This window comes from Cyprinus carpio, chromosome B25, assembly GCF_018340385.1.
Source record: "Cyprinus carpio isolate SPL01 chromosome B25, ASM1834038v1, whole genome shotgun sequence".
Lineage (NCBI taxonomy): Eukaryota > Metazoa > Chordata > Actinopteri > Cypriniformes > Cyprinidae > Cyprinus > Cyprinus carpio.
The window spans coordinates 15,886,476-15,907,142 of NC_056621.1; the positions used below are offsets into that span (position 1 = coordinate 15,886,476).

At 34.7% G+C, this 20,667-nt stretch overlaps 1 protein-coding gene across 6 annotated transcripts; it reads right to left on the bottom strand.

Annotated features, from left to right (window-relative positions):
- Positions 1-144: 144 nt before the first annotated feature.
- Positions 145-19,250, bottom strand: LOC109085804 (BCL2/adenovirus E1B 19 kDa protein-interacting protein 2-like). Of its 6 annotated transcripts, none has more exons than XM_042753511.1 (12): positions 18,384-19,250; positions 12,881-12,976; positions 9,870-9,943; positions 9,573-9,758; positions 6,222-6,404; positions 5,632-5,734; positions 3,729-3,860; positions 3,318-3,404; positions 3,119-3,216; positions 2,803-2,839; positions 1,732-1,750; positions 145-1,119 (listed from the first exon to the last, which is right to left on the bottom strand). In XM_042753511.1, the coding sequence occupies exons 1-12, from the start codon at positions 18,740-18,742 to the stop codon at positions 1,114-1,116; spliced, it is 1,380 nt and encodes a 459-aa protein (XP_042609445.1). In that variant the 5' UTR covers positions 18,743-19,250; the 3' UTR covers positions 145-1,113. The 6 variants fall into 6 exon arrangements, with proteins under 6 accessions (XP_042609445.1, XP_042609446.1, XP_042609443.1 ...); XM_042753512.1 differs by having other exon boundaries at positions 1,732-1,779; XM_042753509.1 differs by lacking the exon at positions 1,732-1,750.
- Between the last annotated feature and the right edge of the window lie 1,417 nt (positions 19,251-20,667).

The following is a 20,667-nucleotide window of genomic DNA, read 5'->3' on the forward strand; positions in this document are numbered from 1 at the left end:
TAAGTTTTGTTCAAAAGGAGCCTAGTGGAGTTAACCAAAAAAAAAAAAAAAAAAAAACCCTTTATCATGTCATGTTGTCTATAAGCAAAATTACACAACATCGACCTGTTGGAGTGTTGTAGAACATTCACGATGACAACTTGATTTTCGTGTGGAAGTTTACTTGCAAGAACATAACACACAAGAACGCCACCCTCCCAAACCATTAATAAAAGTGAATTGAAGAAGTGTTACTGGTGCAATACATGTTTGCTTAATTCCTTTCGGTCTCCTTTGCACATTTCTTCACGATCTTGAATCATACACCAAATCAGCAGTAAACAATACATGGTATAACTATGAGGTGTTCAGTGAGAAGATGACAAACAACAGCAGACTGTGGCCCTAAAAATAATGTTTCAATCATAAAAATATATTAATCTTTCTCCTTGATCGCCGTTTGATATAAATATAGATATTTAAATGTAACGCAGAACATGCATCGACTAGTTCGAAAACGGAGTTGCTTAACTAAGAGCAAGATACAATTGGAACTAGAACATGTTGGCAAGATCTACTTATTGAAATGATACATATAAAATGTTACTAAAATGATTAACGCAGAAATCAGATGCCATCTGAGAAGTGTTTGGCACACAAATGCAACAGGGAGAGAAAAAAAAAAAAAAAAGTCACATAGCGTAACAGGCAGTCAAAACTTTAAAGGGACACCTCACCCACGAATGAAAATTCTGTCTTTATTCACTCACCCTCAAGTCCATGTTCCAAATCTGCATGACTCTTGTGTGGAGCACAAAAGCTCCTCTTTTCCATTTAATGAAAGTGAATAGGGACCACGAATATCAAAAAGAGCAGCTTGGACATTCTGCTAAATGTTTTCTTTTGTGCTCCACAGAAAAAAAAAGTCACATGGGTTTGGAACGACATGAGAGAGAGCGTAAACAATGACTGAATTCTTATTTTGCGATGACCTTTTCCTTTAAAAGGCACTTTACTGACATCAAGATTTTGCGTTCTCCAGTTAAAAGAAACCCAATTCATTCATTGATTCTTCCAGCTTCTGCTTCTGGCACTGCAGAGGTGGCCATCTCCACCTTTCCACGCATGTCCTGGTCAATCCTAAGTTGGAAAAACAAATTATAACAGAATAGCAATCAGAATCAAATCCATACCAACACTTCAATTTGATTCAAAAAACAACAGCCGTTTATACACAAATCAATAGACAGACAACGTCACAAAAAGATCTTATGACTTTACACTCAAAGGTTTAGTCAAGACAACTTTTTTGATTGAAGTTAAAAACATACTTATACAAACACAACAAGCAAAAAGATTATTTAAATCAATTAATGTGGAACTTAAGTCAGTTGATTCTGCATTGTTCATTGTACAAACTGGTTGAAAAATATTTCCTGAAGAAAATTTAACTGAAGCTTGTGCACAAGGAAGTTGCTATACAGTTTCTAAGGCATTCTAAGTGGTTTATGTGTGGAAAACAGTGTAAACTAAAATGCGCCGTCTTGTCCCGTGTGATCACCGCTGTGAGGTTTACACAATGCATTTTGCCACATGCAGGGTTGGACATGCAGTGAGCAGTAAGAATGTGCATTGGCCAGGCATGCATTTGAAAAAAATAAAATGAAAATAAATTAATGTAAACCACCCGTGACTCTTCTGATCACAACCTTCACCATAAATTCTGTTTTACTAGCGTGGTCATGTACATACCATACTAACAGCGGCAGAACTGAGAAGACACAACATCAGAATCTAAATCTGTGAAATGTTCATTTAAAACATAAGCAAGTAAGTGTATTTGGCCAAAAACCTGAATGAATTTAATAACAGTTACTGGATGATTCAGATCACTGTAAAACTCACTGCAGACTAAAAAATGTGAAGCAAAAGCAAGAGATTTATTGAATTAGAGCCAAATAAGTGTTCTAACAAGATTTTTTTTTTCTTTTTTAAATAATCGTTATGTCTTTAATATAACATGTATTCAGGATAACTAATTACAAGTTACATTATCTGCATAGTTTAAATCAAGTGTTTAGTAAATAGGAAAGAAAGCGTAGAATCCATTTTTTCTTCTTATTCTATTACACCATACCTTAACAAGTCACTTTTTTCCTCAAATAAAATAAAATGTTGTCTATTCATTTAAACCCCCGTGTTTTTACTTATTTTATAAAAGAAATTTAAAGACATTTATTTATTTATTATTTCATTTATTTTAAAATAATGATGTTGTCTATTCATTTAAACCCCCGTGTTTTTACTTATTTTATAAAATAAATTTAAAGACATTTATTTATTTATTATTTCATTTATTTTAAAATAATGAATAAACTTGTATGCATTTTAACTGCTTTGGATGGTTTGTATTTTTTCATGGTGAACGCAGCAAGAAAACTGAAACGGCAATAGCGAAAGGACAAAAACTACAGGAAATACTGCTTGCCTCAGTAGATTTAATAATAAAACGTTAATGCAGGAATTTCAGAGCAAGTCAACACGTTTGCTTTTAAAAAAAAAAGTGACAAATTGTGCTCAGTTTAAAAAGCTGAAGTGCAAAACAGCTGCATTTACAACAAATGATTATAGTTAGACGGCACACAGAAGGAATTTAGCATCTTGATGACAGCCAAAGAAGAAGCTAAAAAAAGCAACTTCTGGTCCAATGACCAAATATAGGTGTACACTTAATAAAGCCAAATGATTAATTGTTAGTTTCGTGCAATTCAGGCAAGGTCAACAGAGATACGACAGGGATCTCCGGAATGAAAATACAGATACCTTTTATGTTTTTTCCTATTTTTTTCTTCGTCAAACTAGAGGAAAGGCAGGAAGAAGGGTTAGGGCATAGAGAGTTTCTGAAGATACTACAGCCAACAGCAGCTAGTACTTGGGAGGAGATCAGACTTTCAGTAAAATAATTACAAAGCTAAAATACTGCTGAGAGAGGAGAACAGTATGGAAACTTCAGAACAGAAGGTAATCATTTAGCATAGCTTGTCGAAACTGTTTCAGAGTAATGAACGTGTACTAGAAACTGATCATTTCCTGCTTAAAAAAATAGGAAGCCGTAGGACATATTAAAGGGATACTTACTGTTTAATGCAATCTGGTATGGAAACATACTCCATCGGGACAAGCTCAGCCAGGTCTGTCAGGCTGAACACATACTTGATTTTCTGGCTAAATTTTGAGCTGCAATTGGAAAAGTTACATTGAATAATGCATCCATAAGGCCATTGCAGGACATCAGTTCATATTAAAATATATCTGAAGGTAACTAGAAAAGGACTGACCTTATAAAAGGTTTTGTTAGGGCCAGGAGGGTGCGAATAAACCAGGACGGGTGCACTATTATCAAAGACTTCAAATTCTTCCTTAACCTGTATCAGAACAACGTGGTGCAAACATAATTTTGTTTTTATTTCTTTACTGAAAATAAATATTTCTATTAATACTATTTACTTAGAAAATTGTACAAAAAATTTATTTATATTATACATTTTTATTTACATTTATTATCATTATGATGACATTTTTTCCTGACATTATAGATAGTTTAACAGCTGTTGGCTTAAAATTGCCTTTCTGGGTTATTTGGGGTTGGAACAAAATTAAGTTGAAGACAAAACCAGAATGAGCAATTTAAAGGGACAGTTCACCCAAAAATGACCTGTGTTAGTAAATACTGGCAATGAGATTCTCACCTTCGATCTATTTGCTGATAGCATTTTCTGAGCCAGCCCACACTGGGCATCTTTCGGCGTGAAGTGGCTCCATTCAGGTATACAATCATATAGTTCTCAGCTACAAGAAGCTCTAGAGTTCCTATGACATACCTGAATGACACACAAAATGTTAGTTGCGAAACCACCTAAGATTTGAGGCTTCAGGTGAGGACTTGTCCTAACAAACTCAAGGTGTGGCCACATTAGTAAAATCCGGGGCAAAAAAAAATTCCCCTGTATATTGTCAATAGTGCAGTAGCTTTCAAACCAAGCAGCTTTCTACTGGCATTGAATCTGTGAGGAGGAAATCTTTCACTTCACACAAAATTCCACATTCTTGTCAAAATGACTGGATTTCACCCAAGAAAAATAAAATACATTTTTATAAAAATAAAAATAAAAAAAAAATTCACCAAACAATGGTAAATGTGACCACTAGACATGAAAAAAAAAAAAATGAAAAAATGACCCCATGATTTACTCACCCTTAAAGGGTTAGTTCACCCCAAAATTCAAATTCTGTCATTAATTGCTCACCTTCATGTCATTCCAAACCCGTGAGACCTTTTTTCAACAAATTAAGATATTTTTGATGAAATCTGAGAGCTCTCAGACCCTCCATAGACAGCAACACAACCGTAATGTTCCCAGATCCAGAACAAGGGGGGAAAGTGTGCACATGAACGTCATCAGCGTTTTTTACACTTAGGGGAAAGTGTGCAAATGTGTTGTGATACTCTCCAAAATTGCAGAAGATGGTAACTCGGGGGAGAAGAACTGTTGAATAAAATCGTTATTTTGTTTTCTTAGCTTTACAAAAATTGAAGTTGAGCCACTGATGTCACAAGGACTGTTTTATTAATGTCCTTACCATGTTTCTGGACCTGGGAACATTACAATTGCGTTGCTGTCTACGGAGGGTCTGAGAGCTCTCAGATTTCATCAAAAATATCTTAATGTGTGTTCCAAAGATGAACGAAGTGTTTTACAGGTTTGGAATGACACGAGGGTGAGTAATTAATGATAGAATTTTCATTTTGGGGTGAACTAACCCTTTAAGCCATCCTAGGTGTATATAGCTTTCTTCTTTCAGACAAATACAATCAGAGTTGTATTAAAAAATGTCCTTGCTCTTCCAAGCTTTATAATGGCAATGAATAGTGGTCGAGATTTTGAAGCAAAATAAAGTGCATCCATCCATCATAAAAAGTGCTCCGCATGGCTCTAGGGGTTAATAAAGGCCTTCTGATGTGAATCGATATATCCATAATTAAAACTTTATAAACTGTAATCTCTAGCTTCCACTAACTGCTGTACGCACGTTCACGCGAGAGTGGTGTTCCAGCAAATGAGTCAATTTTACTCTGAATACAATGAAATCTTATTTTAGTTGATGCAAATAACATTATAGTTGATGAGAAAGTACAAAATGATTCCTTTAATAATTTTGTTGACTAAAATGTAAACAAGTTTTCATCATTCCAAATGGAAAAACTGTATACAAATTGTGTTGGAAGCAATTACTAGCAACACATATTTGCCTTAATTTCATCAGTGATGTCTGTGCAATACTCTGCAATGTAAAAATGTAACTGCAATGTAAAAAAATTAAAAGTTGCAAATTTTACAAGAAAATACTAATACTTAAAAAAATGTCACATTTATTTTAATGTGTTACTTGATGTTTCTTTGTAATTAGTTGAGGGATTTACTAGCAATTTCTGAGAGAAAATTGTTTCTACACCAAATTTTTCCAGTATGATCGCTTAACAGATGTATTTTACTGTTTTAAAGGGATCTTGACCAGAATAAACCATGTGAAACATCACACCAAAAAAAAAAAAAAAAAAATATTGGCTAAAAACAGCCATCTTAAACTTACTTGAAAAGATTGTCCATGATGTATCTGTAATTTGGTTGATTGCTCTCAGGCATAAAGCAAACAGCAAAGACGATTATGGCATTCAGTCCATCGCCATAGTAACCTGAGAAAAGGGGAACCATGTCTGAAAGTGGCTACTGGCAAAGGTGTGAACTGTGCTTTTACAGCAATTACACAAGTTGACTGATCTTATCTATCTGAATCAACAGCTCTGCAATTGTCTGTGCAATTGTTCATTTTGTAACAGCATGCAAAAGAAGCATTTTGAATGAAAGCAACAGCTGTTAGACGGCAAAAGGGAGGGGGAGGAAGTGGAAAAGGAGGAAATATAGATGGCAACAGGCTCTTCTTAGTGAGAGATGATCTGGAAAAGGTCTGTGGTGTCAAATGACAATAAATGCCACAGTAATGCTCTAAAATATCAGAAGCACCATTTTGAGAGTGACAATGCAGCTAAACACCATAAAACAGCTCTGAATGTTTTCAGTTTCACCCACTGACAAGTTCACTTCCTGAATGGTGCAAACAGAAAACGTCCTTGTATAGATAACAGACAGGACACATTAGTATGGAAAGGTGCGGTCACTGACCTCCATGGCTGATAACCCTCTTGTAGGGCTCAATGGCCTTCATATCCACCCGGTGCTCCTGTTCTCCGATGCGGAAGACTCTCCAGCGACGGCCCTCCTCCCGTTCCTCCGTGCTGGTGAACTCTTGCACCGACTCCACTCCTTTACGCAGCAGGTCCGCGTTTTTAGGTTTTGGGAGGTCATCTGACAAGAGAAATAAAGGGTTTATTTGATTTAATATTAGTTATTTTTGAATGTGCACTGTTTTCTTTTAGTGTTCAGTTCAGTGACTGTTTGTGCATTTACATGATCAGGAATGATGCTTTGCTGATTCACATTTCAAAAAAAATAAATGAATAAATCTAAATGAATAAATTACACTTGTCCTGGGGTCTTTTGATTTAGCAAACCCAACTACAAAACTCCTAGGAGCGCAAAACAAAATGAAAACTCTGTGTACTGGTTTCTGTGTGCCAAAACAAGCAGTCAAACCAACGAGTATTAAACAAAAAAACTGCAAAAAATTTAAAACGAGGAGTTCACTTTATAATGTGTACATCTCTATGATAAGTTATATATCGAAGCAAGTGTTGAGCACAAAGTGTGATGATTTTTGGCTAAAAATCCCAGTTTTTTTTTTTTTTTTTTTTTTTTTTCTTCAATGAGACAATCGCATACTCCATTAGAGCAGTGGTTCCCAACCTTGGTCCTGGAGGCACCCCAACACTGCACATTTTGCACGCCTCCTTTCTCGGACACACCAATTTCAGGTCTTGGAGTCTCTACTAATGGACTGATGACCTGAATCAAGTGTGTTTGATTAGGGAGACATGAAGTGTTGGGGTGCCTCCTGGACCAGGACTGGGAACAACTGCATTAGAGGACCAAAATTGCAGATTTAATGTCATATACATGTTTATTGAACTATGACTGAAACTGCAAGTGTTTTTGTGTGTGTGCAGTGTATTTTCCTATTTTTTTTTTAATTAAAGGTATGTAGCTGTTAGCTTAGCAACATGCTAATGTAAGATAATAGAAATCCACTGTGAGGGTAACTTCTTTGAGGTCTTCAGATTAGTCACTTCAAATTTGATTGGTATAATATCTTAGAAGGTACTTGCCTATGTATACAGTAACAGCAAGGCAGCTAGCTAGGTTTTTGGAACAGAGCTAATGCTAATACAACACTACCTACACACATGCTAATTTTCAATATATACTTTATAAGATTTTAACAGCTCATTATGGATTATAAAATGTAAGAACCCTTGTAAAAAGTGCACTTAATTATACTGAATGTGCATTTGTATTGTACTTTGAAACTTTAAAGTTTTATTTTTTATTTTTATAAAAACTGTACTTCCAGATAACATAATACTTATGATATAAAAGGCCAACTCCCTTAAGAAAATTAACTATGGTGTCACTACAAATAAATCCAAAACACATTGTCAATATGGTTTAACTATGATGACTACAAATTAACCTTGGCTTTGTTACACTTAACCATAGTTTAACCATGGTATCTGTGGTTATGCAAATGCTAATCAATATGCCAAAAAAAAAAAAAAAAAAAAAAAAAGTTTACTACACTTTTACTATAATAAAACAGTGGTTGTTTTTTGTAAGGGACTTTCAGGAGTCATATAATCATTCATCGTAAAGCAGTATTTTAATGTGTAGGCTAACATACTAGAGCACATGTAAAGTACTTGATTATAATTTTAACTACGGTCAAAGTTAAAACATTTTGAATGTAATAAATTGCAGTTATCATTACATTAAATTGCATATGACAAACACGTTTCAAAAGAAATTAAAATATATTTTCATTTTCCATAAATGTTTGTCAGTACTTTAAGCAATACAAGCAATAATAAAAATTACAGATAAAGATATACAGTGTTGAAAAAAAAATAAATGATCAGGACAAAGGGCGGTGCAAAAAATCGAATAAGATTTTCATGCGCGTCTCATCAGTAAAGACGCTCCTGTAATTAGTAGTATATCTCCAGCACGTGCGTTCAGATCAGGGTTGCCAGATTTTCACAACAAATCCTGCCAAGTTGCTTCTCAAAACTAGTCTAAAACTAGCCCAATCGCGTTTCCAGGAGGTTCCCCGATAGAAATTGCATCCTGCACATAAAATGTACGTTTTTTGCATTTACTACACAGATAAAATTCTCATTTTAGGGGCTAAATATCACGTTATTGGTATTGGGGTCGCTTCAACCCGCGAACACGAAAAACAACCACAGACTTGGCAACACTGGTTGGCATTTACTACACAGAGCCGTAATTCAACTGACAGTCTACACAAAATCGATTTTAAAATCGCAGGCGATTCTTTCTCGATTTTGAAAGGCGATTTTGTGTAGCTTGTCGGTGGACTACGGCTCTGTGTAGTAAATGCCGCTCCACCTGAACCAGTGTTGCCAAGTCTGCGGTTGTTTTTCCATGTCCGCGGGTTGAAGCGACTCCAATACCAATAACGTGATATTTAGCCCCTAAAATGAGAATTTTACCAAGGCAACCATGCCAAAAAACGTACGTTTTAACCCCGGGATGCAATTTTTATCTGGGAACCTCCTGGAAACGCGATTGGGCTAGTTTTGGACTAGTTTTGAGAAGCAACTGGGGCAGGATTTGTTGTGAAAACCTGGCAACCCTGATCTGAACGCACGTGCTGGAGATATACTACTAATTACAGGAGCGTCTTTAATGATGAGATGCGCATAAAAATCGTATTCGATTTTTTGCACAGCCCTAAATTGAAGGCTGCTTCTGTCTTTAAATTCAAAGTGATTCATTTCCAGTGTTGAAAAAAAAATAAATGATCAGGACACCAAAATGAGGTTGATTAATAGAATCAGATCTGATGAAATTCAAAGAAAATCCATGCACAAATCAAAATCCAACCATCAACATTCTCCACACAAAAACAATGGATAACATCTGATTTGTAGTGCTGTATCATACCACAACAAATTGTGATATAACAAAAAGAAAATGAAATCAATGCTGTAGGACTTGATCAGGGAGTAAAACATCCAGTCGGGTAACCTTACCACAAACCGCAGGCCAGCGGCCTGTCGCAAACCAATGAGAAGAAACAATCCTTCCAGGAAAGAGAGAAGAGAGCAGCAGGACAGAGAAACAAAACAAGAACACACAATACTGTTTAACTAAGAGCTATACACAAAGCCGGTCCATGAAAAGATCTCTGTAATGTCAGTGAGTAAGGAACAATTCTACAGGATTAGAAAGACATGAGTTTGAATGGCTGTAGAATGACTAATTAAGCAGATTAGTTGGCGTTAGGATTACGTAATGTTAAACTACTAACATTTAAAGGTTCAACCACAGTCATACCTTCCCACTCAAACTCGTTGCTGTTGTCTGAAGGGGTGTCTATATCATCCAGGTCCAGTTCAGTACTCTCATCCAGCTCATCTGAAAGGACTGAACCCTCACTGTGGTCTAAGTTTAGGCTGATGTCCGGAGCTAAAAGCTTCTTTTTGGTTTTCTTTGCACTGTTTAGTCCATAAGACTGTGAAGCTGCAATTGCAAAAAATATTAAATGATCATAACGTTTCCCGAGTTAGTAATAAATGTATAATTGTCTCTACATATTCCATATATTTGAGAATATCTATCATTAAGGCTTACCAGGTGCTCCTTCACCAGAAGAGCGGGTGAAAAGCTCCTCATCAAGATGCATATCTTCCTCTTCTGGGAGTGGCCTGGAAACCCAAATAAAACACATTTGAAACTTATCGTAATATAATTTAGAATCTGTTATCATTTAAACCAGGGCCCGTAAAGGGATACTCCACCCCAAAATGAAATTTTTTGTCATTAATCACTTACCCCCATGTCGTTCCAACCTAGTAAAAGCTTTGTTCATCTTCAGAACACAATTTAAGATATTTTGGATGAAAACCGGGAGGCTTGTGACTGCCCCATAGACTGCCAAGGTCCAGAAAAGAATGAAAAGCATTGTCAGAATACTCCATCTGCCATCAGACGTGCAATCTGGGTTATATGAAGCGACGGAAAAACTTTTTGTAAGTGAAGAAAACAAAAATAACGACTTAATTCAACAATTGTATGAAGAATTGAATAAATTGTATAAACAATTTTAGTGTTTTTGTCAACAGTCTCCTCTGTGTCTCTCATTATCACTGTATGCTGTGTATGGTCTTATGCATCAGCCCCGCCACAAGGATGCGCTGTTTACTTTCAAATCAAAGCTAAATACACGTAGAAACAGTGCATCCTTGTGGCGCGGATGATACAGAAGAGCATACGCAGCATAAGGTGATATGGAGAGACACAGAGGAAACTGTTGACAAAGGAATTTTTGAATAAAGTCATTATTTTTGTTTTCTTCACTTACAAAAAGTGTTCCCGTTGCTTCATAACGTTACGGTTGAACCACTGATGACAGGTGGACTATTCTGACAATGTCTTTCATACTTTTCTGGACCTTGACAATGTAACTTACTTGGCAGTCTATGGGACAGTCACAGGCCTCCCGGTTTTCATCCAAAATATCTTAAACTGTGTTCCGAAGACAAACTAAGCTTTTACGGGTTTGGAACGACATGGGGGTAAGGGATTTATGACAAAATTTTCATTTTGGGGTGGAGTATCCCTTTAAGGATAAAAGTAACTCATAACTTGGCAATTTATGAGAAAATCTTAAAAATAATGGGTGTGTCAATCCTAAATTTAAGCTCCAAGAGTTATTTCACAAAGCATTTAATCACTTAAACTAGCTCCTAAATCTGTGAAATGTTAGGAGTAAGGAAGAGGACTCCAGAGTCACTAAGACCAAATCACAAACTATCTTCCCTGCTGAAAAAAAAAAAAAAAAAAAACACAATATAAAACAAATCACAGTGATTTCCACTATTACCACTAATAACAAAACAACAACATTAAAAACTACACATACCATTATAAAAAAATGGATTAGGATTTAGTGTTTTTAACAAGCCACCTATAGAAGGTGACCAATTACCAGTAGAGACCAACAGGCACCATTACATTTACCATTAAAACCAGTAAAATTTCTATTATAACCAGTAAAACCATTCAAAATTCTGTGATGGTTTCTATTGTTTTTTCAGCAGGGCTAATATGGCTCTTGCCGGCAACTTTCCTAAGCAGCTTTTTTTTTTTTAAAGTTTTGGGGGTTATCCCATTCCCAATTTCCTAAGCAGCTTTTTTTTTTTTGGTTTTGGAGGTTATCCCATTCCCAACTCAAATTTCCCTTTGATTATATCCTTGTTTTCATTAACAAGTTGGGCAAGAAGCTTTTTTAACATCAAAAATGATTTTAACCACAAAAACCACTAAAAAAAACAAAAAAAAGGATGTAACCAGAAAAAGCACTACAAAAATGTAATGAATGAATTATTATTATATTGTTTACATGTTTTTAATTGCATAATCTGCAATAATTATAAATTAATAACTGTATAATTTATTAATATAATATTTTATATATAAAAATAATAATATTAAAAATATTGCATTTATGCAATATACAAACATTTTTGGGTTGAAAATTCAGCGCTGAATTTATTTGACCAAAAATACAATAAAAACAGCAATATTGGGGAAATATTTTACAATTAAAAAACTGTCTTATATTTTATTTCAAACAATGTTGTGAAATATTATTACAGCTTAAAAAAAAAAAAAAAACACGTTTTAAAATGCCATTTATTCCTGTCATACAAAGCTGAATTTTCAGCATCATTACTCCAGTCTTCAGTGTCACATGATCCTTCAGAAATCATTCTAATATGTTGATTTTTTTTAAATTATCAATGTTGAAAACAGTTGTCTCTCTTGATATTTTTGTGGAAAACATGTGGAAAGTATTTTTCAGGATTCTTTAAAAAAAAAAGTTCAATAGAACAACATTTATTTGAAATAGCAATTTGTGACAATGTAAATGTATTTTCTTCAAATCTTAAAGGGCTACTATAATGCAATATAGTCTATAATATATAATATAATATAATATAGTCCTATAATCTACTTTTACATAGTGTTTGGACATAAATGTGTGCTGGCAGGTTGAACACAACCACCCTACAACGATTAAAAATCCACCCACTCCTTATTTCAATCCCCATTCAACCAAATCAGTCTCACTAGGTCTGCCGTTTTGATTCTCTAAGCAATATGACATCACATTGTTTAGGCCTTGCCCACAGCCTTTGACTGACAGTCCTGTATTGCCATAATTTTCTCCCACAGCGGTTGAACACCAGCTCTCTCACTCTCAGCCATGTTGCTTGCTGTTGGAATGCAAATGTACGCTGTGACCTCTTCTGAAGATGGGGCGGGAAGATGCAGCTCATTTGCATTTAAAGTAATACACACTTAAACAGCTCTTTTTAGACGCCCCAAAAATGACATTTTCCAGATGTTGTATTAAATGATCTGTGGTATTTTGAGCTGAAACTTCACAGACACATTCTAGGGACACCCAAGGCCATTACATTATATTACATCTTGTAAAAAAGGGTATAATAGGTGCCCTTTAATGACCCTAACCTTCTGAATGGTAGTGCATTTTGCAATATATATTATGAAGAAGAAAAAGAAAACATTTTGGTCATACCACCCACCACTATCATATACACGTCTTAACAGCCTACCTGGGGAAGTCCTCATCTTGCCACTCCTCCTTTAGCTCCACCCCTTCCATTCTCAGCCGCGCCTCTGTGGTAGCAACTGACTCCTGGTGCTCAAAACTGAAGGATAAAAAAAAAGAATGAACCATTTGGCAGCCGTTTTGGCTTTAAAACAGCCCTTGTTCATACCATGTTATTCACTCACTAAAAAAACCAATACGTCCGAGTTGAAAGAGTCCAGAAGACCAAATCTGATACAGGCTGATAGTCATCACAGAGCTACAAACTGCTGTAGTAATTGAGAAATAGCTTCAAACCGCCTAACACCACCACTGCACATTAAGACGCACAATATCACAGCTTGTGACATAAGAAAAAAAATCCATATGGGCCTCTTTGGTAAATTAATCTGCAATACAAAGGCATGTAAACTCCTGAGGACTTCATACACATTGAATTATGTTACATACGAGATAAGCTCTTTTACAAATGGAAGTAGGTGAAAAGAGTTTCACCTTCTTTGAGGAAAGATTTGGGTGGTGACTGGAAAGGCCTGAAATTCTTGGAGCATGTTCAAACTTCAACGTTTTTGCCATAGAGAACAAACCCACTCTATTTTCATAGAAATGCAGCAGATTAGGATGCCCTTCTTGCTAGAACTAAAGTAATTTCACAGAGAGATCACTGGTAGGGTGGGACGCTCCTCAAAAAAAAAAAAAAAAAAAAAAAAAAAAAAACTTAAAAAGTATTACTAAACACTGGATCCAATGTTTGAATATCTATAATTCAGACTGTAACTGAAGAGCACAAACTACAGAAAAACAGAATTCATCCTCATGAGCTTCATCTTCATGTTTAGACTGGAATACTAGCACCCTGCTTAGTGTGCAAAAATTATGAAACCGTATGCAGTATGCAGTTTCAAACAGTGGTAGGCCAATGATCTCCTCGGAAATAAAAATAGTAACATTTTTAGTAGCATTTGCATTTAATGGGGTTCTCAACCCTGTTACCACAATTTTTTTGTATCTAAATAGTTTAAAACCCTGATTTGGGTAATTCTGCAGTACAAATTAAATGTACATCAAAATCAAACATAAATGTACGAAAAATTTAATGTAAACTACGGCAAAATTGGTAACAGGGTTGCAAATGGGAGTAGCTAATTTGGAAGCAGGGATATGCCGGTATCAAATTTTCCTGTTGCAATTAATTGATGATGCTTTTATCACGGTATACGGTATTATCACGGTATTGAAATTTAGTTTTAAAAAAGTGGTCATAATACAGTATAACAGGTTAAAAACTTTTTTCTTATAACAAAAAAAACTGAACATTTAAATACAATAAAGCAATACAGAAAAATATATAAAGTTAAAAGTTTTATACAGATTAAAGTGCAAAAGAACTATAAAGTCCAATAGGTACCACTTTACAATAAGACCTCATTAGTTAACCCTTAGTTAATGCATTAACATTCACAATGAGCAATAGCTACATTTGCTACAGAAGTTATTAATCTTTTTTAAAAAATACAAGTCATCGTTCATGTTAGCTCATTAAATAACACAAATGAAACTTCAGAAGAATTTTTATTAATATTAGAAAACCTAATACCAAAGAATAATCAAAATAAATAATATATTTTCATTGGCAGTTTATGTTAACTAATGAATTAACTAATGTTTACTAATGAAGCCCTAATGTAAAGTGTGAATGAACAATAAAGAATCAAAACACTTTCAAACAATATCTAGGGCATGTTGTAGTCCAGATTAAAATGAAAGAAAAAAAAAAGTTCGAAATAGCCTAAGTCTAAATATTTAAGTATTTGGCACTGTGATGAACACCACATCAAATCCACAAATCTGAGTGGTTATTAAAAATGATTTAAATATGTTTTAGAAAGTAGCGCAGCTGCTTTATTTATGGGGTTTCCAGGGTAAGAACTGCATTTTCTGCAGTTTAGCGCCATCTGCTGTCACAGAGTGAATGCTCTTTCATTCGGTGAGTCTCTCACGTGTTCCCCCATGTGCTTCTCATGCCTTCTTGTTTACATCAGAGCGCATGCGTCTTTCAAGCAGCATACAGCGGTGTTGTGCATTTTGACCAGTTGATGGGAATAGTATTCTTAAAATGCATTCCAAATTCTGAATAATTTGTACTATAATTATTCACGGTATTTAGAAGTGCCCACGATAACAATATCGAGCATATTCATTACCGTGATATATCGCATTACCGAATATGGCACATGTCTATTTGGAAGCAAATGTTTGTAGTGGTTAGGACTGCACGATTATGACAAAAATCATAGTTGTCGATTATTCCCTTGAAATTGTAATTGCGATTATTAATTATGATTATCCCAATTTACACTGAATGATGTTTATACCATTGTTTGATGCAACTGCATGCTGTATTTTTATATGAAAATAAACAAGCTGAAAACACTAACTGAAAAACTTTTAGTGTTTTTCTATAGTATTAAGCCTCACATCAACTATATATTGGATTGGTTTGTTCTTTAAATTCTACAAAAGTAAAAATATGAATGGTATTATAATGTTATACTAAAACTAAATAAATGGGAAAACCCCTTAAGATAAAATGTAGACAGAAAAAACCCATATTAAGCACGCAGAATATCATAAGCCGCTTTGAACGATTCCATAATTGTGGCATCCATAATTGCAATTGTGATTAGAAATTTTATTAATTGTGCAGCCCTAGTAGCGGTGTTACTTTAATATTATTTATATACTATTTTAGCTTTTAATTTAATATTATCAGTTTTTATTTTTTACTTTGATGTGCTATTGTCATTTTTGTTTTATTAATTTTAGCATTTAAACTTATTTTATTCCAGTTAGTAGCCAATTATAAGTTTTTTTTTTTTTAATATTAATATCTTAGTTTATTTGTATTCATAAAAATAATAACATTTTACATGACTTAAGTGCCATGAACTAACAACAGTATTTATTAAACTTGGTTAATGATAAAAAAAAAAAAAAATCATCTTCATTTGTTTTAATTTTTTACTTGAAAATGTTACAAATGTATTAATGTACATAGATTTAACCTAGATTAATAAATGGTGTAAAAATGTTGTTAATTTATTAATGTTAACTTATAGAACAGTACTGTAAAATGTTACCATAAAAAACAAATTATTTTCATTCATTTTAATATTGAAAAATATTAAAATGAATGCTAGTGTTTATTTGTCACAGAGAAAAACAACATAATACTGAGTGCATTGCATATTGGAATACAGTATTCTATGCAGAGCACTCAACTGCATACTGCATATTTTGGTAAATGCATATATATTCCATGCATTCAGAAAATATGCATGCTACACACAATATTAATACTGCATCCTGCAAAAGTAACAGTATACATGCAAATTACTTTGAACACAGTCAAACGCCCTACATCGCATTCAACCAAGTTTCTAAGTAAAATGGCTTTCATAATCTAAAAATAGCTCGTATTCCCATCACCCTGTTATTTGTGTGTGTTTACAGGCTGTTATGTCTTCTGATTTTAATGAATAAGGCTCAGCAAAGGAGTCATTCATCCACCAGCTATTTAGTCATTTCAAAGAGAGGCTGGCGCTCAGATGTGAGACACTGGTTAGCTGAGGACGGGAGCTAATTGCCATGCCATCCATGTGGTATCCGTCATACTCCTCCAGGAGGAATGTCTGCCGCTCTTTATGCCACCCTCCCTACAAGAGATCTGCAACAGTTCACACAGTCGTGTCATGGGACACAACACTGCATGTTTGCTCATGTCTCTTTGCTAAAGTATTACATAAATGAGCACAAAAGAAGAGCTTTTAAAAGATGTTTTAACTGTTTTTGGCTATACAATGAAAGTCAATGGAGTCCAACACAACATAAACAACAATTTTCATTCTTGGGTGACATATTTCCGAGATTTTGAATGAGATTTTAAGTAAAGGATTCAAACCCTTAAACCTGTCATTATAAAGCAGAATCTTAGACTCTGATTAATGTACCTAATAAAGTGGCACACATAATTTTTTTTTTATATAGTAACTATGTACACACCTGAGACTGAATAGACTGTACACAACTAGAAACTGTTATGAATGTATCACCTACAGCGGTATGTTTTGCATGCCACACCCTACAGTAAGTGACAATAACGGCACACAAACAAAAGGCACTTTATGAATAGGGTGTCAAATAAAGTCACTTTCCATGGGGTTTTCAACCCCGTTAGCACCATTTGGTATGTGCCTAAAAAAAAAAACGTGATTTGGGTGACTTTGTAATTTTCCAGCAGTAAACATGAGATTAATATTAAAATTAAACCAAATAAAATATCAAAATGTGTTCTTTTAGTATTTTTTACATATTATTATAGCATTTATCAAGATTTCAAAGTAGCTTTTATTATTTTTAAGTTTGTTGTGTTATGTGCTTTTGTCACTTTCATTAGTTTGTTTAAATTTATTTAGCTTTATTTTTTTTTTATATTTTTTTGTAAATTTAGTACTTCAACTTACTAAACTTATTTTCAGTGAATTGTCAAGACGACATCTCTGATTTTAGGTTTCTAAGTTCAAGTTTTTAATCTAATATTTATATTTTGTTTCAGTTAATGAAAACTGTTTTAGATTTGGCTACAATAACTCAGAACATTTTTAAATAATAAATACTTTTTCTTATAATAACTTTGGCTCAGTTTGATGCTGTAACCATACAGTGTGAAAAAATTTAAAATTTGTTAAAACAGATAGCATTTATTTGGCACCCCTTCGTGTGGCAGAAAGCGTCAAATGATTTTACTTCCATTGAGTCAAAATTTTAAGTATGTTACTTTTTTTATAAGAGAAAAAAATATATAATAACAGGGTGGTGTAAAAAATGTGGGGCACTAAATACCAAATTTTCAGTCATAAAAACTATAATGAAATAAAAGTCAATTCAACAAATTAGATCTAAATAACTATGTTGTATGATGTTAACTGTTGATACAGTCGAAAAGGGGGAACGCATCGGAGGTAGAATGGATCTTAATGATGGATTTGTTTCTTTCAAACATACAGATTTTCACTTTTTAAACGATGGACTGTAATGGTGTGGATTACTGTGATGTTTATATCATCTGTTTGGACTCTCATTCTGACGGCACCCATTCACTTCAGTGAATCCACTGGTGAGCAAGTGATGCTAAACGTCTCCAAATCTGTTCAGATTAACAAACTCATCTACATCTTGGATGGCCCGAGTGTGAGTAAATGTTCATTTTTGCCTGAACTATTCCTTTAAGGAGAGACACAAACATTTGATGTATTTCAAGCTTTTCTTGCAGTTAACTTTCAGATTTATAGTTCATCAGACTTACAGTTCTCCTAACAAAACGGGATTTGCTCAAATATTGACCAAACGCAGTCCTGGGAGACCAAAGTGTAGCATAATTAAGGAACGTGCAAGTGACAGTCCTAAAACACAGTTTGTTTTTGAGACACAGACAGTGTTCCCATTACCTTCCATTGTGCTCAGCTGGAGAAGCGAGTGTCTGCGGCGCTCGCGCAGGAGTTGAAGTCCTCGCGCCTTGTTTTTGTCTATTGTCTGGAGTCGCTGCTTCCTGCGGCGGATCTCCTGTTCGGACCGGACGGTCTCCATTCTCCAGCGAATTATTCCCAGCTGTCGAGTCCCGAGGTAGTTCTTCCTCAGAGTGAACCGATGGTGATGATAACGATAACGGGATACTTGTATTTCTGTTTTCTTGCGTCTCAGACGTCCGGCTGGGTGTGTCTGATTCGGGATAGCTTTTGTTGGCGTTTAGATCACCCGAGTCTCTCTGGTTTGAGACTTCTTCGGTCGCTATTGCATCTGTGGCCATGCTGGATGTGTGATCGATTATAATTGATCAGCAAAAAATGCAAGAAAACAATCCAATGCACGCAAAAACAAACCGTGATATTCAAACAACGACGTCTTCACATAGTCTTTGATATATCTGATTTATGTTAATACTTATAACAGATTGTGTGCTTAAAATGCGAGCATTTGTGTGGCTATTAAGTATGTTGCAAAACAATCTTGCCCTTTTAGGTGAAGTCCCCGATGAGAGTGTGTTTGGTGGGCCAACAGTGCGCAGTCAGACGCTTCCTTCCAACAGCAAGACTGCTGTCAGTTAAACACATATAAGGTTGAGAAATGCGTGTCGATCATAGCAAAGCGCGAGGAAATAGCATTTAAAACGGTCGATAGCGGTCTAGAGGATTTTAATAGCTGACAAACTCCGCAGACCCATCTCATCTGTTGCTTTAACCGGCCGTCATTCTTCTTTTGGAAGTGTCGGGTAAATTGAGGTGAGGTCTGACTCAATAATACACACAACTTCCGGGAACAGTGTTGAGCGTATTCAAAATAAAAGTCTCCTGGGTTGTTTATTTAAAGTCATGAATGAGCTCAGAAATGGCTGTAAAGAAGTACATAATCTGTGGTTGCTTTAAAGCCAGGTTAACAGTAAAATACATTAACAAGAATTTATTTCTTACTTTAGAATTTTTTTTTTAAGTGGAAATGTTTTATTGGGTGTTTATTAGATTACTGAGGGATGTGAGATTCAATTTGTGTTGATATGTATTTAAATACTTTTAAAACTTATTTTTATTATGGCAGGGTTAATATAGTTAACTAAAACTAAAACAAACAAATAAAAAGCTCATTACTTTAAATAAAGTAAATGTGTCTGAAATAAAATAATATATAAAACGTATTTATTTCAGATAGCTGACAGGACAACTTTTGTAATTTTCATTTTATTTATCTTGATGTACTAAAATAACTAAAACTGAAATAAAAATTAAGGAAACGATACAGACATTTTAAAAGAATAAAAAAGAATAAAAAAATAACAATACACAAATTTAATAAAACTTTAAAATTAAAAGATAATCTAAATCTAAAATATTAACAAAAAATATCTCAATGACACTAAAATAATACTGTATGGAGGTCACATTAAACTGCTTCCCATGCCTTCCATACCCATTATTATTATTATTTTTTTAAATGTCCTTAATTTGTAAAAAGTTGTTGTTTTACCTTTGTACCAGACTATTACAGGTGCATCTCAATAAATGAGAATGTCGTGGAAAAGTTCATTTATTTCAGTAATTCAACTCAAATTGTGAAACTCGTGTATTAAATAAATTCAGTGCACACAGACTGAAATAGTCTTTGATTCTTTTAATTGTGATGGTTTTGGCTCACATTTACCAAAAAACCCACCAATTCACTATTTCAACAAATTAGAATATGGTGAAAAGCCAATCAGCTAATCAACTCAAAACACCTGCAAAGGTTTCCTGAGCCTTCAGAATGGTCTCTCAGTTTGGTTCACTAGGCTACACAATCATGGGAAGACTGCTGATCTGACATGTGTCCAGAAGACAATCATTGACACCCTTCACAAGGAGGGTAAGCCACAAACATTCATTGCCAAAGAAGCTGGCTGTTCACAGAGTGCTGTATCCAAGCATGTTAACAGAAAGTTGAGTGGAAGGACAAACTTGGAAGAAAAAGATGCACAACCAACCGCTAACACCTTATGAGGATTGTCAAGCAAAATCGATTCAAGAACTTAAGTGAACTTCACAAGGAATGGACTGAGGCTGGGGTCAAGGCATCAAGAGCCACCACACACAGACGTGTCAAGGAATTTGGCTACAGTTGTCGTAATTCCTCTTGTTAAGCCACTCCTGAACCACAGACAACGTCAGAGAAGTCTTACCTGGGCTAAGGAGAAGAAGAACTGGA

What these genes read in the sequence shown, in the direction of transcription:
- LOC109085804 (XM_042753509.1), bottom strand. Translation starts at nt 18,742, where the DNA reads ATGGCCACAGATGCAATAGCGACCGAAGAAGTCTCAAACCAGAGAGAC. An exon ending in CAACGAGTTTGAGTGGGAAG is followed by an intron (nt 6,405 to 9,572) that starts GTATGACTGTGG and finishes TTCTCTTGTCAG; the next exon opens with ATGACCTCCCAAAACCTAAA. An exon ending in TATCAGCAAATAGATCGAAG is followed by an intron (nt 3,405 to 3,728) that starts GTGAGAATCTCA and finishes GTTCTGATACAG; the next exon opens with GTTAAGGAAGAATTTGAAGT.